Source organism: Acomys minous (genome assembly GCF_964271855.1).
Source record: "Acomys minous genome assembly, chromosome: 14".
Taxonomy (NCBI): domain Eukaryota; kingdom Metazoa; phylum Chordata; class Mammalia; order Rodentia; family Muridae; genus Acomys; species Acomys minous.
The window spans coordinates 108300818-108327774 of record NC_140496.1 but is presented as its reverse complement, the minus strand read 5'-3'; the positions used below and the strand labels follow the sequence as shown (position 1 = coordinate 108327774).

At 47.7% G+C, this 26957-nt stretch overlaps 1 protein-coding gene across 3 annotated transcripts; it reads right to left on the bottom strand.

Moving 5' to 3' along the window:
- Window positions 1-1740: 1740 nt before the first annotated feature.
- CRYZ (crystallin zeta) lies at window positions 1741-26871 on the bottom strand. Of its 3 annotated transcripts, none has more exons than XM_084757672.1 (9): window positions 26725-26871; window positions 21450-21565; window positions 18686-18838; window positions 16013-16176; window positions 11455-11506; window positions 6413-6562; window positions 3283-3390; window positions 3095-3190; window positions 1741-2719 (listed from the first exon to the last, which is right to left on the bottom strand). In XM_084757672.1, the coding sequence occupies exons 2-9, from the start codon at window positions 21558-21560 to the stop codon at window positions 2558-2560; spliced, it is 996 nt and encodes a 331-aa protein (XP_084613798.1). In that variant the 5' UTR covers window positions 21561-21565; window positions 26725-26871; the 3' UTR covers window positions 1741-2557. The 3 variants fall into 3 exon arrangements, with proteins under 3 accessions (XP_084613798.1, XP_084613799.1, XP_084613800.1); XM_084757673.1 differs by lacking the exon at window positions 26725-26871 and adding an exon at window positions 26541-26636; XM_084757674.1 differs by lacking the exon at window positions 6413-6562 and having other exon boundaries at window positions 26725-26861.
- Between the last annotated feature and the right edge of the window lie 86 nt (window positions 26872-26957).

Sequence of the window (26957 nt, the reverse complement as noted above, 5' to 3'; positions counted from 1 at the left end):
ATCCCTGGTTTTCTTGCCCCCTTCAGACACATCTAAGGCCATCCTCAGCCCAAGCTCTTTGGTCAAAGCAGGTGTAAAGGGCTGACAAAGAGCATCTGAAGACTTAAAATGTGCAGGTGGAACTTCCAAGTGCCATTATGTGACCACTCTGTGTCCCTGCGTCACCTGTGATGGTTGGTTACATGTCAACATATATCCCTGCCTTGTTTATCTGTTTACAAAATAATTATAGCAACTCTAAGGAATTCCTTCCAATAGTACACAGAGGCCTTTCCAACTAGTTGAAGGATTTAATAGTGAAAACCAAAGTTCCATAGACAGAATTTAGCCTGGGACTCCAAAGTAAATATCCCAACCTACATTCTGGCCTGCTGGCCCTGACGCACCAGCCCTACACCTGCTTGAGAGAACTGTTTCTAGCAACCTTCCTAACTCAGGTCTCGTCCTCCTTCTCTGGAGGCTTCCCACTTCCCCTCCATGGGAAGGACCTTCACAGGGCCTTATCCTCATGCAATGGGGCCAGGGATGTAGGTCGTGTTTTACATATTTTGTCACACCAGATTCCAGCAGGGTGTTTCCCAGACTAATACTTGATGGTTACTGAGCTAATGATGAAAAGACTGACCTTCACTGATTCCTGTCCCATTGGTGAATAAGGGAAAACAGATAAAAATGATGAGCAGTCAAAATACCGAAAGGAACTCAGGTGCTGCAGAGCAGGCAGTTCAATAGAAGCCAGAGAAATAGTAAGTTCGAAAAGCCAAAGACCTTAAGAAAAAAGTTCATAGAGCCTGAATTTTTATATCAATAGCCAGGACCAAAAAAAAAAAAAAAAAAAAGCAGTAACAACAAAGCCCTCAGCCCCACTCTGAGTTCCCATGCCTGTGCATTGATGGTGCAGCTTTGGGAAGCACACTTCCTTGTCACCTTTTTCTCTAACCTGAGTCTTACACTGAATTCAAAGACCTAAGAGCAGAAATTCAGAAGGTTGAGAGTGGAAATAACCGTTATCTGCCTTCCTTTGAGGACAGCTACAGGTGGCCTGGGCCCTGAGCCCTAACCATGACTGCAGTGAGCCACAGGCTGGGACAGGACTAGACCCAGAAGTACAAAATTAACACAGAACCACACCTGAGCTGAAGTGCGCTGAATCTAGCAATTAACTTAGTGTCTAGCCTGCACCAACAACTGTGAAGCAACACCGTGTATGTGTGCATGTGTGTGTGTGTTAGCTCCTATGCACGAGGTAAATGTGCAAGCAGATCAAGCTGCCCATACAATCATCATCCCTTTATCTTTTTTGCATAAAAAAGAACCCTCCATTTTAGGAAGTGCATACAATCCTACTCTAAGGATCCAAGATTGTCTTCCTGAAAGTGCTAACATGTTTTATAGACTAGTTAACCAGTGAGATAAACAGTGGCTGAACACAGACCATGCTAATGGCTAAAACCCTGTGGTCACCGCACGTATCCCCAGCCTTCAGTGGCCATGCCCCAACTGCATGAACAGTGAGTTCTGTTCTACTTAGCAGGTCCATGTTCAGACTACAAACAAAACCAAAAGCGAGTAAGTGAACCCTATCTTCTTGGACATATGACTAGTGTGGTATTTCTAGAAGACTGTCCTTTTATTTAGTCTAAACGAAATCCAGGATAGAATAGGCATAATAAGCAGCCACCAGGTCAGGAGATATTTGGAAATGAGGCTTGTGCCAAACACACAAGACACACAGAGGCATCATTTTCTACAGAATTTACTCTTGGTTAAGATTCTATGACAATCAAAGCAGACAGTTCTTAGCGTGTTAACTTTGTGAACTTACAACTTTTAAGTAAAACTGTGAAATTTTTGTCATACATACAGAAAGCTATAAACAACCATGAGGCATTTAGTGAGTGACTGCATTGCATACCAGACCCAGGATAAGATTGCTGAACCCCCGAACATGGGTGGCTGGTGACCTGCACACAGTGAGTACCCTAATATTTTCAGAAATGTTAGGAAAATTGACTAGCAGCTTATTTGTGCACTTCTCAGGGGCTTATAGATTGAGGTGATACTAGTTTTAAAAGGAGTCTTTCAGCACAGGAGGTCTTCAGGGTCCAAGACAGCCATGGCTGATAAGAGTCTTGGTGAGTGGGCCTGAGAGCCCAGGGGCATCAGTGGAGGACTATTTTGAATTAGTGCATTTTATTCAAAGGTATAAGAAGTTCCTAAGTGAAGCTCAGTGTGGTGATGTAAGACTATTACCCCAGCACTTAGGAGGCTGGGGCAGAAAGATCACCATGAGTTCAAGTCCAGCATTAACTACTAAGTAAGATCTTGTCTCAATAACAAAAGAAAAACACCAAACAAAGAAAACAAAGAGAAAGAAAAATCGTTTTGGGATGCATGCCAACACCAAATAGCACTAACACACTGCTCTCTGTCCTAATGCTGCTCCACTGTGTCTACACTGAAAGTCCTCGATCAAATGGATGCTGATTAAAGACACATAGGAGAGACCTGGGAAGCAGGCGTCGCAGTGGCAGGGCATCCCAGGAAGAGCCAGTCTTCATAAGAGGAGGATCATCTTCCCAGTCTTCCCAGTGCTGTGGATGATATCTTTGTGGGCCTGGGCCACCTTCTCCAGTGGGTACTCAGAACCTATCACAGGCCTCACCCAGTCTTTCTCCATTCCTGCTTGAAGGATGCCTGCAAACTGCTGAAATTCTTCCTAGGGGAAAGGAATTTTTAAAATGTGTAAGTTTGTTGTTACTTGTTTCTTAGCAGTGGACCATGTGACTCATGACGGGAGGCATTGAGGAACTTCAGAATCTGAGTCATAGCAGAAAGGTCCTCTTGCAAATTTACAGAATTTGACAGTTTTCCCAGAACTACATTTTAATCCTCTGCCAATCGCATATGCCTGGGACAGTGTTAGTATATGGAACACTGTCTTGAGACACCTAAGATTAGTCTGCGTTCTGTCCATACTGCTGCTCTCAAGCACCATCTGGAGACTAACGGTATCTACCTCTCCAGCCATGTGCTGACCAGACAAACATCCCAGTGTTTATGCCAGCACAGCCAGAACCACCGCCTTCCCTACCTTGGTGGATGAGAACAGAGAAACTCCAATTATACTTGTCTCCTTCACCATGGTGTCCCTTGGGTTTATCTCAATGGGGCCTCTGCAGCCAACGACCTGTCACAGGAACAGCAGGCACACAGGTGAAGACGGCCGTGAAACGGGGCGAAAGGGCAGCGACAGTCAAAGTGCCGCAGAGTCACACTTACGATCACGCGTCCTCTGCGAGACAGAAGCTTCAGGTCATTGCTAAGGTTCTCGTTAGCCAGCATCTCGATAATCACATCGACCCCATTGTCCTTGTCACCCAGAGACTCCTGTGTGACAAAGGGACAAGATGAAGGTGAAAGGCGGTAAAATCGCTTTTCTAGCAGCGTATTTCACACAACTGTGCTTCAGATGACTATCAACGCTACATTTTTAAGACTGAAGATGCATGTTTCAAAGCAAAGATGCTGTTCCAATCAACCAGCCACATTCCGTGGCATCAGATAAAATATGTATGGATGCTTTGTGTGTGTGTGGTGTGTGTGTGTGTGTGTGTGTGTGTGTGTGTGTGTGTCTGTGATCTATGCGGGGTGTGGGGTGGATAGGCATGGGTGGGTACCTGTGTGTGTGCGGGGGTGATGTGTGTATATGCTGTGTTTGTGTGTGTGTGTGTGTGTGTGTGTGTGTGTGTCTGTATGAGTGGTTATCTGTGTGGGATGTGGGGTGTGTGTGGGGTGTATGGGCGTGGGTGTGTACCTGTGTGTGGGGGGGGTGGAGTGTGTGTGTATGTGAGGTAAGTGTGTGTGTTCTGTGTGTGTGCTGTATATGTGGTTATCTGTGCGGGGTGTGTGTGGGGTATATGGGCATGGGTGAGTACGTGTGTGTGTGTGTGTTGTGTATGTGTGTTCTGTGTGGGGTGTGTGTGTGAATGGACATGAGTGGGGGGAACCTGTGCAGGGGGGCTGTAGGCATGGATCTGTGGGTGTGGTGTGTATCTCTGCCTGGGTGCATATTTAGCTGTGCCATATGTGGCTTATAATTTGTCTGCTGTACTGACTCTGTCTGTGCCATCAGGTTCTGGTTCTCTACATTTAAACGGGTTCTTGAAGAGCCAAAAACAGTATAGTTGTTTTTTATGTTACATTTGTTTTGTTTTAACAAAGAATAAGTACTCGCAGCAGGCGTCATGACAGGATGCCAGGAATGGATGTAGTGCACTTGAAACCAGGCGTGAGGCTGGAGGAGGCCACAAGCACAAGTCTCACGGACGCCTGATCCTGTGTGAGCAGAGGGCAGCCCTGACTCACACACGCACAGAGTTCACGTTAACTGCCTACACTGGTCAAAGAAAGTTCCTCAGGGGAAATGACCTGGGAGATAAAAGGAGTCTCCTAAACATAACAGGGAAGGCAGGGAAAGCTACACTCAAGGGCCTTTGGGCAACACATCCTCAAACCGTGGGAGAAGAAAACGCCAACGGTTATAGACGATAAACCCTGCTGGGCAGCATGCATAGTTAAAAACAAGGTGTTTGGTTTTTTAATTTATTTTTCAGGTGTTCATTAATTCAATGTTTTAGGTACTAGAAGTTCAGTAAGAGACAGGAAAGCTAAACATTACTCTTGAACCCAGGTCCATTTTAGTTATTTCTTGATACAAATATTTAAAGGGGCCAATATCTGAGCACACAGAAGACAGAGAGGCTCTGAGCTCAGTTACACTCATCAGGGCTGGGCAAACTGAGGCTTAAGCTTGCTGGGGGTGAACTGACAGAGTAAAAAGGTGACCTGGAGGGTAGCAGGGCGTGTGGGGAGATGGCCCACGGTAAACTGCCTGCTGCAAGAGCTGGCTCCCTTAGATCCAGCACCACAGGAGAAGCTGTAATCCTAAAGCTGGGACAGAGATGCACAGATGCTGGCCTTGTAGGTCAGCCGGCAGGGATGAATGCTGAGCTCCAGTTCACTGAGGCTTTTCTCAGTAAACAAAGTGGAGGGTGACAAGGATGACACCAAGGTGAGCCTCTGCCCGCCACGCATCCATGCACAGGTGCACACGCACCCCTCCCCACTTCCCCACATTTGAAAACAGACACAGGCGGTGAGATAAGCATTCCTCTCAGGGTAACAGGTGAGTGGCAAGGACTGCTAGGCTCGTGACACAAGAGATGTAACTCAGGTCAGAGGTGAACAAAGGGCATACAGACCCACATGATGAGGAAGACAGCAGGTAGAGAAGTCTGTGTGTAGGAAGACAGCCAGTCTCAAGAGACGCCATCAGGATCTCATGCTCCAGAGGATGGAGACAGACACGAGACCAGCCTGGAAGCTGACGGGATGTGCTGTGCCTGGATGTCAACTTAAAGGCACAACTACAGGGGCGGGCAGGAGAGGGGAGCAGAGAGTAGCCTGTGCGTCTGGAAGTTAGGAAGCAGAGGAAAGGGAGAGGCCTAGAGGAGACAGCCGCCAGCAGGAGAAACGGGAGCCAGCAGCGACTGGAGCGAAGGGGTAACCTCCGCAGCCTCAAGTCAAGCAGTCAGGTCGTCCAGTAACCAGTGGTCTTCTCTCACCGCTGAGACTCCCCTGTGCATGGCACAGATCACAGACTTGACTGGTATGCTGTGGTGCTGTGGTGAAGATATGCCCGCCCACACATTCTTCCTCCTTGGGTAATAATCTCCATAAAGCACTTGGGAAATTCTCCTTCTCCTAGCTGGAAGAAGTGCTTTTGAGGGTGTGCAAGGTAGTGAGTGTTGAGTTAATTATTAGCAGTACAAATAGGGACTTCAGGCTTGAGGTGAGGGTTGGACAGAAGTCAGTGCAAGGCATTTGCCAGGCAATAGACAGGTAAGATCCTGTACAAACTGTGCTACACAGAACAACTAACAGACCGCTCCTCACCATGGGGGTGGGATACGATTATGCCTCCCAAAGGACACCATTAACAAGCAGCATCTCTCCTGGATAGATACATCCGATTTGTAATTCTGGGAACCTAAACTGCTGTGGGAAGTTCACACCCGTGAGAGCTGCTGTAAGAGCATCTTGTAGCTGCAAGCTTTACCTACAACGTGATCTTCCAATTGACTTGAGAAAGGCTACATCTCATTTAATATGCAAACACAATACAAGCATGACAGCAAATGCTGGAAAACTACATGCCTGTGCCTTTAAATCAATTACAACACACATAGGGATAAGAGCACACATAGTTATGAAAATGGAAGCAATTTTATTTAGTAAGCAAAATCATATTTATTCATTAAGAGGGTAGTTGTTAAAATAACTTATTTTAAAAACTAAGTAATTCTCTCAGAAGCAACGTTTGACTTTGGTAAACTGCAGAGAACTTTACCTTGATTTTATCAATATAATTAACTTCTTTGTGATTAAACACTTCATGGGCTCCGTTTTGCAGAACAAGCTTTTTCCCTTCCTCAGAACCAGCTGTACCCAAAACCTTTAAGCCATAAGCTCTAGCAATCTGGCATGTAGCTAATCCAACCTGAAAAACAAAATGTAAACCTGGTATTACATATTCTCCACATTCCCACAAAACCTTCCAAGCCTACAGGGAACTACAGACCTCTCTAGTGAGGCAGTTCTCAACCTGTGGGTCACACTTAAATAACCTGTTCATAGAGATTGCCTAAAACCACCAGAAAACACATATGTTTACACTATAATTCTTAACAGAAGCAAAATTATAGTTACGAAGCAGCAGCAAAAATAATTTTATGGTTGGGGGTCACCACACATGAGGAACTGTAGTAAAGAGCCACTGCGTCTGGAAGGTTGAGAACCACAGCTCTAGCGTGTAACTTATCCTGAGGAGACACCCGTACATGCTCAGGTCTCCATCACCAGCCGTGTTATGCTGGTGAGGGATGGTAAGATGTGAAATACGGCTACAGCGGCCTGGCTCAAATCGCATACAGCAGAGCAGGACCAAATCCTACTGCAAAGCATACCTGTCAACCACTGCCTCAGAACACTTGCTGGCACTGCTTTGTGCAGGACTTGTGGGCCTTAAAGACCCACTCAATGCTCCTCCCAGCTATATTTAACCAAATAAACACCACATTCTTTATAACAAGCAGAAGGCCTCTACCATGTAAGTTAGAGAGATAGGTGCTGCCCAGGGACTTCTATCCTGCTCCCTGGCCAAAATTTATTGAATATTTTTAAAAAAGAAAATTCAAGGCAGCAATTTAATAGCACTTTTTAAAGTCAAGCTTTCTCTGTGCATCTATGTGCATATGTGTCCCGTGCACATGAGGGGCCAGAGGGCAACACTGAGTGCACTCCCATGCCACCATCTTAGTAAACCCGAACATGCGGACACAATACAAAGACAGCATTAAGTTGATGCACGCTGACCCAGATCGGTAGGCTGGGCTGTTCTCCACCAAGCCAAGTCAGAAACCTCAAGGTAGAGGCAGGGAACCCCCGTGATCACCACGAGCATGCAAAGATGCACACAGCAAATAAATGTAAAATCTCTACAGTCTGGAAGGCCAATAGAATTGGGCAAGATAGGAAAAATAATTACGATGAAAGCTGAGAAGCTCACTTGAGCAGGAGCAACCTTCCCCTGGGGCTAAGATAGGCTTACAACTGGAAGGTCCATGGGTGGATGAGGCTATGGCAGCCTGGGCCCCATCTCAGGAAGAAACAGCCAGTCCATTAGGAGGAGCACTGCACTATGGATTTAATGTAAACATACCTCCAGCGCCCTTCTGTGAGGGGCCACTCAGTAGTCTTCCGAATGGCCCTGGCTGTTACTTTCTTCCTTTTTCTTTTCAATTCCTAATAGAGTTTTTATTCCATTTGAAGCTTCACGAACACAGACTCTAATGACTGAATTTTTTTCAGGCTGATTTCTGGCCCCTATCAGAATCATTCACTAAGCATCCCTGGCCTTCTTATCCTGAATCTCCAATCTTCTGAATTTTCCCACAATCAAATTCTGTTTTTTTAATCAATTTACTCAGAGTACAACTCAATTGTTATCCTATCAATTGTATCCTCCCATTCCTCCCTCCTGCTTTCACCCTATTCCCCTCTCCTAGGTCTAAGACCAAGGGGGACTTTGTCCCACACTGTATGGTCATAGGCTATCAAGTCTCATCTTGGTAACCTGCTTATTCTTTCTCTGAGTGTCACCAGGCCTCCCCACCAAGGGGAGGTGAGGACATCCTACTGGGACTCTAGGTAAGAGAAATATAGGAGATGGGGAAATAGAAGGATCCAGAGGGTCTTAGAAACCTACAAGAAGAACGTCATGACGTGTGGATCGGGGCCCAGGGGGCTCTGCTCAAATTACTGCACTAACCAAGGACAATACAAGTAGTAAACATCGAACCCCTACTCTGATCTACCCAATGGACAGGACGTTCTCCACAGTTGTGTGGAGAGCGGGGACTGAACCCTGGCTGGTTTTTTCGCGCTAACCATAGACTCACAGTATTTTTTCAAGAGGTTATGCGCCATTACCTGCCAGTTATTGTTGTTCAACTTAACCTCACTAACACCACAGTGAGGCACTACCCAGCTGGATCCCGGGACAGCGGCTGTGCTCGTAAATCCACATCATTTTAAACCCTCAACATAATCCCGCAGGAATGGGAATTGAATGAGGACAGAGCACAAACCGAAGGCAGGAAAAAGCCAGCGCTCTGTCTCCCTCCGATATGGCAGGAGGATCAGAGGCGCTTCACACACAGGCTGCCAGCCTGCCCCAGCCAGCCAGGATTTAGCGACTCAGCCAGCTCTGAAAACCAACAGTTTGGATTTTACCTTTTAAAAAGGCAAGCCAATCCCTCTGCAGTGGCAGGGCTTTCTACAGGAACGTAAAGGGAATAAAGAGATTTCCTGTAAATTCCTCTCCTTCTCCACCATACCAAAATCTCTCCTTTCTACAGAGTGCAAGGCTCTCGGACAACCATACCAATTTAGATAAACACGTGTATTTTTCAAATCTTAGGTTAAATTTAAACTCATCCAAAAGCAGTCTTTGGTGATCATAAACAAGTCATATTTTCTCAAGTTCTACAGAGACAACCTGGTGCTGTTTGGGTAAATCTTCTGATTCCTGAGATCCCTGAGGACTGATGTCTTTCACCCATCTAGGAAGCGGGATATGAGATAAGATGCTTATCTCTACGGAGACACAAAGTGGCCACTTTTGGAGGCAGAGCCATAACGTCAGAGCACCACCACCATTCCGTGGCCTGCTGTGTTCTGTGATGAGTTTCTCCCCAGAACATGCAGTACTGAGGGGAGGTATGAAGGTGAGCTATTACTTCCCAGACCCTTGATCTTTTTTTTATATATACTTTTAATGAATGTCTATGATTTACACGTCATGTACCAAAATCCCTCTCCCTCCCCCAGTAAAATAAAACAAACAAAAAGTCTTATCACAGAAGCTGTAGTGTATTATGCATTATAGCCTTTTGTCCACATATGTTTACTTTCAAATGTTCACTGCTACTAGTCATGGGTCTGGTTGGAGGCCTACACTATTGTTACTGGATCCTCACTGGGACTGTTCTCGGATATTCCATTGTTGTCATGTGTCAAGGAGATTCTTAATCTTTGAATCTGCAGGTCTGGCCCAGTCATGTGTTCCAGCAGGTCACACATGGGGTAGATGTTGAGGTGAGGTTCACTCAGAGCCCTGGATCAGGGCCCACTCCCTTGTCCTCAGGGCAGGGCCTGCTCTCCAGCTTCTGTGTCATCATGGCAGGGGAATCCAGCCTGCCCTGAGGACAAGGGAGCGGGTGAGTCGCCCTGCCCCTTGATCTTTTTTTTAAATTAATTTATTCATATTATATCTCAATGGTTATCCCATCCCTTGTATCCTCCCATTCCTCCCTCCCTCCCATTTTCCTCCTACTCCCCTCCCCTATGACTGTGACTGAGAGGGACCTCCTCCCCCTGTATATGCTCATAGGGTATCAAGTCTCTTCTTGGTAACCTGCTATCCTTCCCCTGAGTGCCACCAGGCCTCCCCATCTAGGGGACATGGTCAAATATGAGGCATCAGAGTTCATGTGAAAGTCAGACCCCACTCTCCAATCAACTGTGGAGAATGTCCTGTCCATTGGCTAGATCTGGGTGATCTTAAAGAAACTGTCTGTCTTCTCTCAGCATTGGACTCACACACTACAAATGCTCAGCTCCAGCTGTGATTCTGGCAGTGCTGTGCTTGGTGATGACCTAGAGGGCTCAGAGGGCTTAGGTGCTGAGTTCTGAGTCCTTTCCCAAACTAAACATTAACATTTTGAGCCTTGGGTTATGGCAGTGTTGAGGACACAGCTATACGCTGTGCACTACTTGGATGTCATCAAAGTGTGTGTATGTGTGTGTATATATATGTATGTATGTGTGTATGTGTGTGTCTATATATGTGTGTATATGTATATTTGTGTGTATATGTGCATATGTGTATGTTTGTGTGTGTATGATTGTGTGTGTGTATGTGTGTGTGTGTGTGTGTGTGTGTGTGTGTGTGTGTGTGTGTGTGTGTGTATGTGTGTGTCTGGACAGAAAGGAAGCTGACCACTGGCTGGGAAGTTTAATGAAACTTATTTTGCTATCCAAGGGAATATAAAACAAATACTGTTAACCTTTAGAACAGCTTAAAATGTCACGTAACTCTAAGAACAACGACACCTGAAGGCAAAGGTAAGGCCAGTTTTGGTGCAGGGAATGCTGGGTGCTAGGTGGAAAACCTAGTACATACTTTTGTTTGTTTGTTTTGTTTTTCAAGACAGGGTTTCTCTGTAATAGAGCCCTGTCCTATCCTGGACTTCCTTTGTAGACCAGGCTGGCCTCAAGTTCACAAAGACACATTCTCTTTCTTACGAGGTGGCCTGTTGAATTTATTAGGCAAGACATGCTACAGCATCAGCCACGCACCCATGAGGCAGTCTGCATTTAAAGACATTTCGTGGCATTAAGCGGGGAGGCAGCATGACTATAAATCCGGCTCTTCAGAATGTCCTTCCTCTGTGGGATATCAAAATCCCAGCATGGATAGAGAGGGAACTCACAAGCTTCCCAGGTGAGAAGTGGCTGGTGCCTGCTGCGGGAGGAGGGGCCGCTTTCTCAGGGCTGGGACGCCTGCTGCTCACGCTGTGTTTCTGCAGGCGGCTTCTCATCTGGGCACTGATTTTGGACACAACGGGTTATTTTAAAAGAAGACAACTTGGTGTTGGGAGGGACATAGTAGGAGATAAGAGCAAACACACTAAATGCATGTATGAAGTTCTCAAAGAACACATTTTTAAAATTTAAAACGTAACAAGGTAAAATGACTTCAAGAACTATTTTGTGAGACCCATAAGTGCGTGCTCACTTAAACACAAATGTAAACATAGAGATACTTACTCCTCCACTCGCGCCGTGAACCAGGACACTTTCCCCAGCTCGCACACAGGCACTGCAGGATAAAGCAGAGGTGGCATCACTCTCTCCTTACTAGCTAACCAGCCCAAGAGCTACTGCAGTCTAACATGGAGCCAAATATCCTCTCATCCCAAGGTCCAAAAGATGGTCCCCAGAGCTGCAATGTGATTAACCATGAATGCAGTGCCCAGTCAGGAGATGCCACTGGGTGTCATCACCCGCCTGTGGCCATGCTGATGCAGGGATCTCGCTGCAATGCTTAGGCTGCAGTCCTTGTATGATGGTGGAGCTTCTGAACCAGAGCCGAGTCCCTCACTCCCACGCGTCCCAGCAGTGTCCCCAGGCAAGCTTGCTGCAGCTCAGCCTTTATCCTGCGGTCCAGGATTACCCAGGTAACAGCAGGTGAGCTGCTTTGACCAGTGCTAAGAACACACCCTTGCCTTCCCAGGCCTCTAAAAGTCAGCTCTGATGGGTTCCTTAAAAGGCATGCTGATTCGCCAGGCTTTTCACTGTGCTGCATTCTTTTATAGCTAACGCTGGGACAGACACCAAACCAGCATAAAGAACTCATCGTTGTTCATACACACGGGCCGTCACATCGCCGACACTAGATGCTGTGTGGTCCAGCACACTGCGGGGACACGGCCAGATGCTTCCCTGTGGAGCCCCTGTTCACTCTAGAATGAGGGCACAATATCCCTGAGTTCACAGCTTCTGGGGGCAGCCAACCAAGCTGCCCTCACTCCTGCTTACAGATAAACTGAGTCCAGGGAGAGAGACAGAGTTTGAGCCGAGTATCTGAAACCCTGGCACCTTCAAGTCACCAATGTGGGCAGTAAGATTGCCAGCAATACACTCCAAGATAAGATGCACCTCACCAGGTGGTGTTAGAAGATCCACAAACACGGAGAGCGTGCTTCCCCACTCTCAGGGCCTAATGTGAAGGGAGAGAAGTGTGCAAAGCTTCCCCCTCACATCCACTGCATGCAATCATGGACCGTATGCTATATAGCAGTTGAACGGGGAAGAGAGCCTCAGAATTGCTCAAACATCACTGCAGATGTTCCTGAAACAGTGTCTTTGTTGTTTTCTTTTATATAAAATTAACATTTAATTGATAGTCGAATCCTTTCACAGTGTGAGTGGACCTCATTCAATCAAGTAAGGAAGTTAGCAGAGGCCAGTGCTAGCAAAGTATGAGGCCAGCTGTGCTAGCCCGCTACGAGGCCAGCCGTGCTAGCCCGCTACGAGGCCAGCCGTGCTAGCCCGCTACGAGGCCAGCCATGCTAGCCTGCTACGAGGCCAGCCGTGCTAGCCCGCTACGAGGCCAGCTGTGCTAGCACGCTACGAGGCAAGCCGTGCTAGCACACTATGAGGCTTACACTGCAGCCATTCCAAGTCTCCACTCTGCTGTCCTTGTCCACCAAGTTTAGACCTCGTAAACCTCTACAATTTGAGACCCAGGTCTTTAAAATTCTTAATCACTATATGTCTAATTGATTCTAAAAATACATGTGCACACAGATATACAGAGAGTAGCACACAAACACTCACACATGCCCCCTGTGCGTCTGTGTTTCTGATGGCCCCATGCCCTGGGATCAAACCTGTTTCTTTTAACTTGTTAACTCCTCTGTTTTTTAACTACCCAACCTCAGCCTAGCTGTGCTCTGGATTTCGACCCTCATGAAGAATATCCAGCACCCTGTGTCCCGCGCTCCTTACTACACCCTCTCTCTTCCATAATCAACAGCAACAACTGGACACTAGGACCTCCGTCCTCACCTCACCAGCACTGTGGGCCCCAGCAGCTCTGCTCTGCCCTGTTGGCCCCACTCCCTTCACCTGATTTCATCTCAGCACCAAAGAGGCCTGGATTAATCAGAAAACCTCACTCCCTTGAAATATACGCAAATGCATAACAAATATAGGAGAAAATCCCACGGCCTTGAACTTTTGTACCCCAGCTCTGACTCTCAAGGGCTGACACAGGTTCATGTATTTGAATACTTGGTCTCCAGCTGGCTGGATTGTTTGGGATTAGGAGATGTGGCCTTGTTGAAGAAGAGTGTCACTAGGGGTGGGTTTTGGGTTTAAAGGCCCCCACACCTGCCCACACATCTCTCACTCTCCCTCTTGGTTGTGGGTCAGATAGAAGTTCTCAGCTCCTGCTCAGCACCATGCCTGTCTTCCTGTTGCCATGCTCCGGCCATGATGGTCACAGACTTATGCTCTGAAACTGGAAGGCCCAATATGCACTTTTTTCTGTACATTGCCTTGGTCAAGGGTGTCATATCACAGTAAGAGAAAAGTAAGACTATGCTGGTTTGAGAAAGAATGTTCCCCTAGCCAAGCCAGTGGTGATGCACAACTTTAATCCCAGCATTCAGGAGGTAGAGGGAGGTGGATCTTTGAGTTCAAGGCCAGCTTAGTCTACAGAGTGAGTTCCGGGAAAGCCAAGGCTATCTTATCTCAAAAAAAAAAAAAAAAAAAAAAAAAAAAAAAAAAACCCAACAACAGCAAGAATGCCCCTCTCCCCCATAGGCTAATATATTTAAATGCTTAGTCAGCTCCCATACTCTGCATCATACCTGCGTGCTCCCATGCTCTCTGCATCATACCTGCCTGCTCCCACCCTCTCTGCATCATACCTGCCTGCTCCAGCCCTCTCTGCATCATACCTGCCTGCTCCCACCCTCTCTGCATCCTACCTGCCTGCTCCCACCCTCTCTGCATCATACCTGCCTGCTCCCACACTCTCTGCATCATACCTGCCTGCTCCCACCCTCTCTGCATCATACCTGCCTGCTCCCACACTCTCTGCATCATACCTGCCTGCTCCCACCCTCTCTGCATCATACCTGCCTGCTCCCACCCTCTCTGCATCATACCTGCCTGCTCCCACCCTCTCTGCATCATACCTGCCTGCTCCCACGCTCTCTGCATCATACCTGCCTGCTCCCACACTCTCTGCATCATACCTGCCTGCTCCCACACTCTCTGCATCATACCTGCCTGCTCCCACACTCTCTGCATCATACCTGCCTGCTCCCACACTCTCTGCATCATACCTGCCTGCTCCCACCCTCTCTGCATCCTACCTGCCTGCTCCCACGCTCTCTGCATCATACCTGCCTGCTCCCACGCTCTCTGCATCATACCTGCCTGCTCCCACACTCTCTGCATCATACCTGCCTGCTCCCACACTCTCTGCATCATACCTGCCTGCTCCCACACTCTCTGCATCATACCTGCCTGCTCCCACACTCTCTGCATCATACCTGCCTGCTCCCACACTCTCTGCATCATACCTGCCTGCTCCCACACTCTCTGCATCATACCTGCCTGCTCCCACGCTCTCTGCATCATACCTGCCTGCTCCCACGCTCTCTGCATCATACCTGCCTGCTCCCACGCTCTCTGCATCATACCTGCCTGCTCCCACACTCTCTGTATCATACCTGCCTGCTCCCACACTCTCTGCACCATACCTGCCTGCTCCCACACTCTATGCATCATACCTGCCTGCTCCCACACTCTCTGCATCATACCTGCCTGCTCCCACGCTCTCTGCATCATACCTGCCTGCTCCCACACTCTCTGCATCATACCTGCCTGCTCCCACGCTCTCTGCATCATACCTGCCTGCTCCCACGCTCTCTGCATCATACCTGCCTGCTCCCACACTCTCTGTATCATACCTGCCTGCTCCCACACTCTCTGCATCATACCTGCCTGCTCCCACACTCTCTGCATCATACCTGCCTGTTCCCACACTCTCTGTATCATACCTGCCTGCTCCCACGCTCTCTGCATCATACCTGCCTGCTCCCACGCTCTCTGCATCATACCTGCCTGCTCCCACGCTCTCTGCATCAAACCTGCCTGCTCCCACACTCTCTGCATCATACCTGCCTGCTCCCACGCTCTCTGCATCATACCTGCCTGCTCCCACACTCTCTGCATCATAACTGCCTGCTCCCACGCTCTCTGCATCATACCTGCCTGCTCCCACGCTCTCTGCATCATACCTGCCTGCTCCCACGCTCTCTGCATCAAACCTGCCTGCTCCCACACTCTCTGCATCGTACCTGCCTGCTCCCACGCTCTCTGCATCAAACCTGCCTGCTCCCACGCTCTCTGCATCATACCTGCCTGCTCCCACGCTCCCTGCCATGATGATAACAGACTAACCCTCTGGACCTAGGAGGCAGCCAACTATTAAACACTGTCCCTTATAACATAGAGCTGCTGTGGTCATGGTGTCTCTTCAAGCGACAGGATGGTGACTAAGACAAAGACATGTTTCCTCAGCATCCTCTGATATCTCCTTATGTGACTCCCACTTTTTGAGAAAATGATCTCCATTGGAGGGACTGATTTCCTCTTTCTTCTTCAAGATGATCACCTTCTGTCCCCTTTGCCATGATGGGCATGACCCCGGAAATGCTCAATCTCAAAGGCCTAGCAGCCAGAAGTGAGAGTCCAGGCAGAGGCAGATGAGGAGCGATGCCTGCGTGAGCTAGCTATGGCTTCTCACCTGTGGAGCAGAGCTCGGCAGGCTGTGAAGTACGGGATCCCCAGTGCGGCCCCCTGCCGGAAGTCCAGCGTCTTGGGCAGGATGTAGACGGTGTGATCCGCTGCCAGAGCGAACTCCGCATAGCCACCGGAGATTGTGTTGGAGCAGAAGACCCTGTCGCCTTTCTGAGACAGAGATCAGTGAGCACATGCAGCAAAGGCCCCGACTGGGTCACGGTAGAGGAGACCCTCACAATCATGCCTCAAGAAACAATCATTCACGCATGGATGTCTCCAACTCAGTGGCTCATAAACATGAGTGAAACATTGAACCTTGATGTATGCTTTGCTAAGTAGGAACTTATGTCAAGAGGCATTAAAGGAGACGGAGAACAGAAGGACACCCCTCAGATGGCATTAGGACACTGGATGATGACGTCAGTAACTCAGACTAGCCCTATAATAAACAAAGATGAAAACTGAACAGCATCACGCTACAGGACGGTTGTGGAAAAGCCTCAGCACTAAACAGAGCTGGAGGCAAGTGCCGCCGTTGTCTGGGAACAGTCAAGGAAGGCTAAGTTAGGATGGATCCCAACTTCATAGCTTGAAAACAGGCCTGATTGGCTTTACTGTGACAGAGAATGCTTTAGGTACAAAATGTCACAGACTCACCCAGATAGGATAGATAGCATTTTCTTCAAGGTTGCCAATTACAAATGAGCTAAACACTTTGAATGTAACTTTTACATATGGCTTTCCTGATTGTTTCACGACTGTTCTTACTGTATGTAGCTTATTATAAATAAAGTCGATATGCATTTGGGGTAAATAAAGACCTCACCAGAAGGAAAGCAGTGTTCAGAGTGCTGTGCAGGATATCAACCGCAACACACTGTCCCAAAGCTCAGACACACGCACCTCTGGGAGGAGGGGAAGGAAGGCATACAGTCGGAAAGCACGCAAACATGGTGAGAGCAGGTGGAGAATGGGAAAAGACGTGATTCTAGGCTGAGGAGACTGAAGAAGCTCCACAGGGACAGCAGTGGCTGAGGCAGGGCTGGAAGCGCAGGACAATCCAGAGGACGGAACCAGGATGAGGCAACATTGTGCAGGAAGCCTGGGGGCAGAGGAGACATGACAAGCATTTCCTCTTGCTCCCGTGAAAACCCAGCTCTCACCTCAGAGCGAGCGTAAATTTATTGTGGAGCCTCAACCCGGGAACAGAGATTTAAGTCAACTCAAATGCAACATTCCAAAGCAATGAAAGTTTCACAAAGTAAAAGAAAAGGCCATAAATCAGGGCATGTCTCAAATGCATTAGTGCCAGGAGGTTGCAACAGAGCAAGGAACTCTCAGCTACAGGCCTGAGGTGCGGCCTGGTGATCTTAGCACTAGGGCTGGTAGATTGAGATGGGGATCAAACGCCTACTGTCACCAAGGCAGTCAGGCGTCAAAGAGCACGGCCATCTCAGCTTCTGATAGGCTGAGGACAGGCTCCCTGGGGAATGACCAGCAGGACACAGTGCTCTCCAGGAGAAGAGGCTGCTTGACGGACCTGCTCTGCATCTGCCCAGTCTAGGAAGGGAGCAGCAAGATGCACAGGACTGCTGAGCACTAGAAAAGTCACTACAGTGACATAGGAACCGGACTTATAATGGGAATCCAATTGTTTGCTTGTCCATGTGCAGTCCCAGGTCTGAGTTGAACATTCTAAGGTAAAAACAGTGGGCATGAGAAAGGAAACAGAGGTTGCCTATGGCTGCGAATTACTGTTTAAAAAAAAAAAAGAGTGAATACAGAAAAGCAGAGGTCTGGATGGGATTGAGGGCTTGAGGCAACAGGATTAGGGCACATCCAAAGAGCAAGCATAAAAACAAAAGGGTGCCCCAAAGATGGCACTGCAGAAAACACAGTGAGATCTGGGCTTTGCTGTCCTGCTTGTTTAAGAAAGTTAAGTGACCAAGAGTGGCAAATGTCATCACGAAGTTAAGATCAATAATGACATAGAAGGGCCCACTGACTCTGGAGTCTGGAGACCATGGGTGCCGTTAGCAAGAGAGAATTAGAGACGCGGTGGGGACAGGAACCACAGACTGGGAAGTAAGTAGAAAGCTGCAGGATCTGCACACGTCCTGCACAGGGACACATCACGTTCCTCTTACTCAGCACATTTTTGGTATATGTGGCACCACAGCTGAGAAGCCAAGAACTTAAGAGGAAGAGGGCAGGCAGCACCATGCTACAGAGGCACTGCCATGATGGACGTGTCAACAGTAAGGACAGCCCGATCTCAGCTCCAGAACTGCACAGTAACTTTGCATATGCTCGTGCTTTATTTATCCTCCAAGAGTTAACCTTTTCTTCATTTTGTGAAAGGAAATTAAAAACTTCTGTCTGTATTTGACAAAAGTTGAGCCATCCGTCATCTCCCTATTTGCTTTCTTCACTCACACATTTCTAGGAGACTAATCAGACCACAATGCATTCAACAGCTGTGGTGACACAGAAATTATCCAGTATTGATTCCCAACCAAGGCCTCTGGATAAGAAATACTTTTTTATTTTTTTTTAGCTAAGAGTCCCCCAAGTGGCAGAAAATGTGCAAGGAGTACCTTTGAAAGCTTTTAAAGCTATAGTTAAATTTCATAAAAATGCTATCAAGTAAAAATAGAAGCAATTAAGAATGGAATACCTTGAAAGCAGATACACTGTCTCCAACAGATTCTATGACCCCGGCCACATCAGTGCCTGGAGTGTAGGGTAAGGCAGGTTTCCGACTGTAGTTGCCAGAGCGAATGTATGTCTCTACTGGGTTGATACCACAAGCATGGACTCTGATTAGAACCTGTAAGGACAACACAACTCAGTTTGCACCGAGCACAGAGGCGCTGCCTTACAATGACCCTGTAAGGATAATGACAGACCCAGAAAATAGAGAAAATAAAGCAAGACCAAAGGAGCCCTGCCTTCAACAAGCCTGTATCCTGAGTAGGAAGTAAGGTAGACTGGCTTCTACACTGTATTTAAAACCTTCCAGAAACAGTAAAAGATACTTAAAGAGCTGTGTTTCAGAGACCTCTGTGTCTCCATCAGCCCACTTCCTCTTCTGAGCTATGTAGGAAGACCATTACTTCATGGTGTGGCAGGTAGTTTCTAGTACAAGCACTGAACACGCTGTGGTCATCTGAAAGCAAGAACCGAACTGAGAAAGTGCTTCCGTAAGGTTGTGCTGTAGGAGCCTATAGGGTGCTTTCTTAAATAGTGATGCAGAAGGGCCCAGCCCACTGTGGGTGGTGCCACCCCTTGGCTGGTGTCCTGGGTGCTATAATAAAGCAGGCTGAGCAAACCACAAAGAGCAAGTCAGTAAACAGCACCCCACTATGGCTTCTGCATCAGCTCCTGCCTCCAGGTTCCTGCCTCAACTGCTTTGAATGATGAAGTGTTAGTGAAATCAGCCCTTTCCTCTCCACGGTACATTGGGACAAGAGTTTCGTCAAACAGTAGAAATTCTAAATAAGGCCCTTACTATAATGGTCATGGACTTACACCCTAGAACTGTAAGGCTCAATAAACTCATTCTTCTAGAAGTTGCTTTGGTCATGATGTCTCTCCATAGCAATAGGAAAGTAACTAAGACACCTGTCCACCTTCACATATGAAGAACCAGGGGATAGAGGTGGCGCAACAGCAGAGTGAGTCAAAGCACTCAGAGCTGCTCGCAGGCCTGGCCCACTGAAGTGTCCCCAGACAACCTCTCCTCCCAAGAGAGCTCCACGCTAAAGTCCAAGAAGCTTACAGTGAAAAGAGCCTTGGTCCCCACGTCACTGGTGGAGAAGGGCTCCCCACCAGCACAGCGGGAACTGGGAAATAATCTTCTGCTACTGAAGCCACCGAGATCTTGGGGTCACATCTATCAGAGAAGCTGAGTTTGGGGGCTGGCGGTGTAGGCTGTTTGGGGGCTGGAGGTGTAGACTATTTGGGGGCTGGGGTGTAGGCTGTTTGGCAGCTGGGGGTGTAGGCTGTTTGGGGGCTGGGTGTGTAGGCTGTTTGGGGGCTGGAGGTGTAGACTATTTGGGGGCTGGGGTGTAGGCTGTTTGGCAGCTGGGGTGTAGGCTGTTTGGCAGCTGGGGTGTAGGCTGTTTGGCAGCTGGGGTGTAGGCTGTTTGGCAGCTGGGGTGTAGGCTGTTTGGCAGCTGGGGTGTAGGCTGTTTGGGGGCTGGGGTGTAGGCTGTTTGGGGCTGGGGTGTAGGCTGTTTGGGGCTGGGGTGTAGGCTGTTTGGGGCTGAGTGTGTAGGCTGTTTGGGGGCTGGGTGTGTAGGCTGTTTGGGGCTGAGTGTGTAGGCTGTTTGGGGGCTGGGGTGTAGGCTGTTTGGGGCTGGGGTGTAGGCTGTTTGGGGCTGGGGTGTAGGCTGTTTGGGGGCTGGGGTGTAGGCTGTTTGGGGCTGGGGTGTAGGCTGTTTGGGGCTGAGTGTGTAGGCTGTTTGGGGCTGGGGTGTAGGCTGTTTGGGGCTGGGGTGTAGGCTGTTTGGGGCTGGGGTGTAGGCTGTTTGGGGCTGGGGTGTAGGCTGTTTGGGGGCTGGGGTGTAGGCTGTTTGGGGCTGGGGTGTAGGCTGTTTGGGGCTGGGGTGTAGGCTGTTTGGGGCTGGGGTGTAGGCTGTTTGGGGCTGGGGTGTAGGCTGTTTGGGGCTGGGTGTGTAGGCTGTTTGGGGGCTGGGTTGTAGGCTGTTTGGGGGCTGGGGGGCGTAAACTGTTTGGGGGCTAGGCGTGTAGGCCATTAGTAGAATGCTTACCTAGCATGCTGGAGTTCCCAGGTTTGAGCCCTGCACTGCCAGAGCAGCCCAGTCTACTTCAGAGCATCTATCTCGGCTAGCAGAGTAAAGGGAGCCTCACAGAAGAAGGCCTTAAAGATAGGCAGAAGTTCTGCAGGACTCGGGAAATACATACAAAGATGGAATGAGAGTCTCTTGGGGAAACTAGATAAACTTAGGATTGTTAAAAATCTACTAAGAGGATGAAAAGAAATGGGCCTCAAAAGATAAGCTATGAATACTTATAAGGCTTGCTAAGGACATTAGACTAGGGGGTATGGGATGTACCTTAATAAATACATACAAGCTGAGTCAAAAGGATTTTGATAAAAACCGCTAGAGACAATTAAGTTCCAATTGAATTCTCTCAGGCCCAATATAACAAAGCATTAATGCCAAGAGGAAATTACTTTCCTACCATGTGAAAAATAAAAAACATAGAGGCTCATGATAGCAAAACTTACTCAGAATTCCCATGACTCCATTAAAATCCTGTTACTACACTACAAAGCTGATTTTCAACATCAGGAACTTTGTGGCAGCCAGAAGTGTTTCCTTTTCAGGTGTCTACTTGACTAATTATCACGTGTGTTATTTCCCTGTGCATCTGCTCTGAGTAGGGACTGCCTGAACTGAGTCAGTATCCACCTGATGGCCTTGTGGGACAGGAACCTCCACATCCGACCGGAGCTTTAGCACTTCTGGGCCACCAAATTCAAACACTCGAATGGCCCGCATCAACTTCTGCCCAGTTGCCATGGTATCTAGACACAAAGGAAAAGAATTAATATATTCTCATGCTGTATCTAGGCTATCGCTGTGTTTTTTTCACCCCCTAGAGGACACAGATCAAACAATTTTGCAAACAACAATTTAAGCCAGGAGCTTAGCCCTGATCTCATTTCATGTTTAAGGACCTTTCATCTAGAAAAGCTACAAAAAAAATACTTCGGCCTACCTTCCTATGGGGATTCAGTGCCTTCAACAAGGGAGTCAAACATGCAAACAAAAACATCTGGACCTACATACGATACTACATTTGATGTTTTCTTTTGCTTAAGCTTGGCTTGCAGTGTCAGGAATTCTATGAGCTAACATTTGATTTAGAGATCTTTAGTCAGCTTATGAAATGTTGCAAACATATAGAGAAAAACAAGGAATAAACCCATCTATGCCTAGCTTTAACAAGCTAGCCTCGTAATAACCTAAAGCGTTACGGACACAGTTAAAGCCTCCAAACTACCTCTGGGCCAACTTAGAAGAATCAATTAGTACCGTAAAGTCAATGCTAGAAATTGCCAGAGTGTCTGTGAGCGTGTAGGGCACTGTCTGAATCATTTCGTGTAGCTGCTAACTTTATCCCAGCTGCACTGTACTGAATTGTGGTATTACCCTTTTAGCTCTAAGGTTTTAAAGTTTCTCAGGTTGTAGAAACCTTACACTTCCTGTAGCCTTTTAAGTTTTTATTACACGGGCTTATATATGCATATGTGAAAGGAGGCCCAGGTGTGGAGGCCAGCAAGAACCAGGACTCAGTTCTCTCAACTCACCATGTGGCCCCCGGGTCAATCTGAGGGGCTAGGTTGGTGCTAAGTGCCTTTACCCACTGAGCCACCTCACAGTAAATTGAAACTGAAAAAGTAGTGTAGCTGTTTACACATTACAAAGGCCCAGGTAACCTTTCTGTCCTCCTGTTATTATTAACAGGAAGAGAAAACTAAGTTAAAAATAATCTCTAAGAAAAGCAAAGCTAATTAGCAAACGAAATTATGTAACTGGAAACCCATACTGCTAGAGATGTGATGACGGGGTTTTAGCCATATGCCCATAATTTTAACTGTGACTTATCATAATTTCTTCAAACAAATCAAATGAACTGGTTAGATTCTGCTGCCACTTAGGAGGTGTCTGTTAACACACCAGAACCTGAGAAATATGGACTCAGAGTTTTCGCTCCAGTGCAGAAAACAAGTCAAGCAAATCACTAATACCAAGCCGGCATTGGTGGCTGTTCACTCCACACGCACCTTCTTGGCAGTTACTGTGAGTGTTGCCACCTGTTGCTCACATCCCTGGAGAGACTAGATGTAACAAAACTCTCCTTATCATCTCAGAAACAGACCAACGTGCAATAAACCAACACGCAACTCCACAAAGTGTGCCATGGGCTCACATGGGATTGTAAGGCTTGCTCGGGGGTGGGGGAGCATGGGTGAGGGGTTGCTTTGGGGGTGCTGACATCTCCAACACACTGGGAAGTCTCACTCAGCACCTTCTAAACCTCTAACACCTTCTGGGGACAATGAGACCTAGTGCAGTTAGGGCAGAGTTGCACACAGCTGGCCTGAGGTACGGGGCGGGGGGGGGGGGGGGGGGCGCGGGAGTGGCTAGAATACCAAATATGGGTCCAATGACCGGGTCCTGCTGTGAGGGAGCATCAACAGTCAACAGTCCTGAGAGTCTCTTGTAAGTAAGTAGGACGACTTTGTGCTGCAAGTCACAGCCACTGCACTCAAAGAACAGCACTTTTCAATAGTGTGCAAAACCCAGAACAGGTAAAGGATGCTCTGAATGGTACGGTGTACACACACACACACACATACACACACACACACAGAGAGAGAGAGAGAGAGAGAGAGAGAGAGAGAGAGAGAGACAGAGACAGAGAGACAGAGACAGAGAGACAGAGAGACAGAAAGAGAAAGACAGAAACAAAGAGACAGAGGGAGGGAGAGAGGGAGAGAGGGGGGAAGATACTTAACTTTTTCTTTCTTCTTTTTTATTTTCTTTCTTTCATTGATGGGCTGTAGTGAGAGCCTAGGCCCTTAAGCACGCTAAGCATCTACAGCTGGGCTCTATGTCCTGACTTTGTTTTTTCTTTTTTAATATATTTTATTAATTTATTCTTATTACATCTCAATTGTTATCCCATCCCTTGTATCCTCCCATTCCTCCCTCCCTCCCATTTTCCCTTATTCCTCTCCCCTATGACTGTGACTGAGAGAGACCTCCTCTCCTGTATATGCTCATAGGGTATCAAGTCTCTTCTTGGTAGGCTGCTATCCTTCCTCTGAGTGCCACCAGGCCTCCCCACCCAGGAGACATGGTCAAATATAGGCACCAGAGTTCATGTGAAAGTCAGTCCCCACTCTCCACTCAAACTATTGCACCAGCCAAGGACAATACGTGCAGTAAACTTCGAACCCCTACCCAGATCTAGCCAATGGACTTTGGTTTTCTTGAGACGGGGTCTGCCTATGTGGATCAGGCTGGCCGTGAACACACCTTGCAGCCGACACTTGCCTCCAATTCTCAATCACGCAGCCTGTGCCATCTTGGTGCTGTGATTACAGCTTGCCCTGCCTCACTCTTCTTCTTCCATTTTCAGTCTCTATTTACGGCCTCCTTATCTACTTCTTACACACCTGTCTTTCCAACAGACATCATTAGCCTCAAAAATAAAATCAATTTTGTTTTAAACCAGGATGTGTATGTTGCTAACTCATTTATTTTGTTTTGTTTTGTTTTGTTTTGTTTTGTTTTTTAACATTTTGAAGGGAGGGAGAGGAAGACATAGGGACAGAGGGGAAGGAGGAAACCAGAGGCTTCTCTTCACTCTGTCCTGGGTCTAGGAGACTGGCCCTCATCATGTCCTCCCATCACTTTGCCCTAATTCTGCCGAGAGGGCCTGGCCATGGCGCGCCCTCTGCTTCTCCAGATCTCTCTCCCTATGGAGCCTGCACCTTCTTACTGATCAAGCTGCAGTCCTCACTCACTGCCTCTGACTCAACCATTGACAGGAGCATCACCCACTTCACAGTACTGGTGCTGTGTCAAAGGGAAGCCCACGGGATAAAACAGTGTGGTGTACTAACAGCAATTACGAATAATACCCAGCTTTCCCTAAAAAGTATAGGTTTTTAAAAATCTCCGTTCATTTAATTTTCTTCACAATAGGCCCAAGCAAAAGTTGTTACCTTGTGCAAGGCCCCATGTATGAATGAGAAGACACGAAAAGAGGTTGAGAGATTCGGGCAGGTCACAGAGGTCAACGCAGAGAGAGAGCCCAAGGCCAGGGTCTTAAGAGTTTTCTTAACATACAGTCTTCCAAATTCACTTTTGGAAATGTTGGCATAGACTGTCTTTAGTTTCTCAGAAATTAATTCTGGGATGTATGAGACATTGGGTTGAAATGTCAACAAGCTTCAGGCTGCGGCCCTTATTTTCTAATTAAGGCATCTACTTGGGCATTCTTCAATACCCATTAATTGGGAAATAGAGTAGAAAAACAAAGGATAGGTTTTAACACGGAGCTAGTCTATGCTGATGGTACCGGCTCTCTAGCATAGGCTACTTGTGGGGATCGCCTGCCACGGCAGAGAGAACCTGACAGCACAGTAGCCTTTTATTACATGAGGTCTCACACTGGATACAGGTCTCACACTGGATACAGGTCTCACACTGGATACAGGTCTCACACTGGATACTGGTCTCACACTGGATACAGGTCTCACACTGGATAGCCCAGAACTCAGTTCGTACGCCAGGTTGATCTGGAGCTCTGGGTAACTTCTTGGGATTGTTAACTGTGCTGTGGTCTCTACATATGCTGGGAAAATTATTTATAGTTACCTTGGTTTACTTCTGATTTTATTCTTTATTTCTAGGACATACACAATTAAAAACTCCTCCTCTAGGCTAGGCTTGCATTCATTCATAGGTTTAAATGAAAATTAAAGGGATAGAAAAAACTTAGAAGTATCTTAACATGGGGCTAATGGCTCAATTTTTCAAAGCCAGGTTACTGACATATGACTAAGAACAGAGGGCGCTGGGGTTAGGGTTAGCAGCAAGGGACACTGGTCACCGTCTTGCTGAGGGCCTCATTTGGATTTCCAGCCCCAACATGGTGGCTCAGGCTCACCAGGCTCAAAACCGATTCTAACTCTGGTTACAGGAGATGAACCGCCCTCACCTGCCCTCTGAGGGCACCAGGCATGCACACGGGGCAGACATGCAGCCAAAACACCTATACGCAAAATATAAATAGATATTTTTAAGGGCAAAAGAAAATAAAATTTATTTCTAGACATAGTTTTAAACTTAGCCTTAGTTTAAAGCTAAGAAAGAGACCCAATAGCTATAAAAGGTACTGCCACTGTTTTAGAATTGGCTCATGGAAGCAGGTGGCTCATTAATAACTCGGAAGTGCAAAAAGACGATGAAAACTAAAGTGTCCAGTACAAAACTTCTTGGCTGTATGATGTTGTCAGTGATCATCCTGTACCCAGTCAGCACTGCATGGATAGGGCAGGCGGGCTCCAGTGAGAGAGAGCAGGGTGAGGAGCTGCTGCAGGCTGCACTCTCTGGGGCAGGGGCCAGCAGGCAGTCAGGGTGGCTTCAGAGGCTCACAGACAGCAGACAAGCAGTTCCATGGTGACCTTTAGACCTTTCAATCATTAACAGGTCTTTTCTGGTCACCAGGCTTGAGGCATTTGAGAAATTGTAAACACATAAGATGTAGTTAACAAAATATTACACTTCCCCCCTCTCTGTTCCTCTCTATCTCGGCTGTGTCTCCTCTTCTTTCCTTTGATGGGTGCTACTGAGTTTAAAGGAAGATAACAAAGCTTGCTGCCCGTGCACACTGGAGCCCAGAGCACAGAAAGTCCTCTACCTGGACCTGGGAAGTTGTGAACAGAGAGTTGGGGTGAGGCGGGGTACCCTAGCCCGACCCACCCGGCCGCCTGCTGCGCACAGCTCCAGTGCAGATCTTCCAGAAATATAGGACAACAGACGAGGCTAGGAGCCCCGGATCCTCGGCGACCTCCAGCAGTTATGCCAGGACGGAAGGAAGGAAAGAAAAGCAGTCAAAACCAAGCAGTGTCCATTTGTATAAGACCGACGTCTGAAAACCACTTACCTTCCTCTAGAGTAGGAATCAAAACCTCCTAAGCTCCAGAAGTTCCAAAGGAAAAACAGATCGGACTGCCTCTGTCAACTTTCGCAAGGCTCCACCTCGCCGTTACGCCCCCTGTAAGGTCGGTCGCGTGACTGACTCTCGCCAGTCTTCGGATTTGCGCTAGCGAGGTAAGTTTGATCCTCTCCGGCCACCGTGGCGGCAATATGGCTGCGCCCATGGTGAAGAGGAGGCGA

Excerpts from the sequence above, each read along its gene's own strand:
- CRYZ (XM_084757672.1), bottom strand. The coding sequence starts at position 21,560 with ATGGCAACTGGGCAGAAGTTGATGCGGGCCATTCGAGTGTTTGAATTT. Across the intron at positions 3,391-6,412 it reads ATTATATTGATAAAATCAAG|GAGTCTCTGGGTGACAAGGA; the intron begins GTAAAGTTCTCT and ends TTTGTCACACAG. Across the intron at positions 2,720-3,094 it reads CTCTGTTCTCATCCACCAAG|GAAGAATTTCAGCAGTTTGC; the intron begins GTAGGGAAGGCG and ends CCTTTCCCCTAG.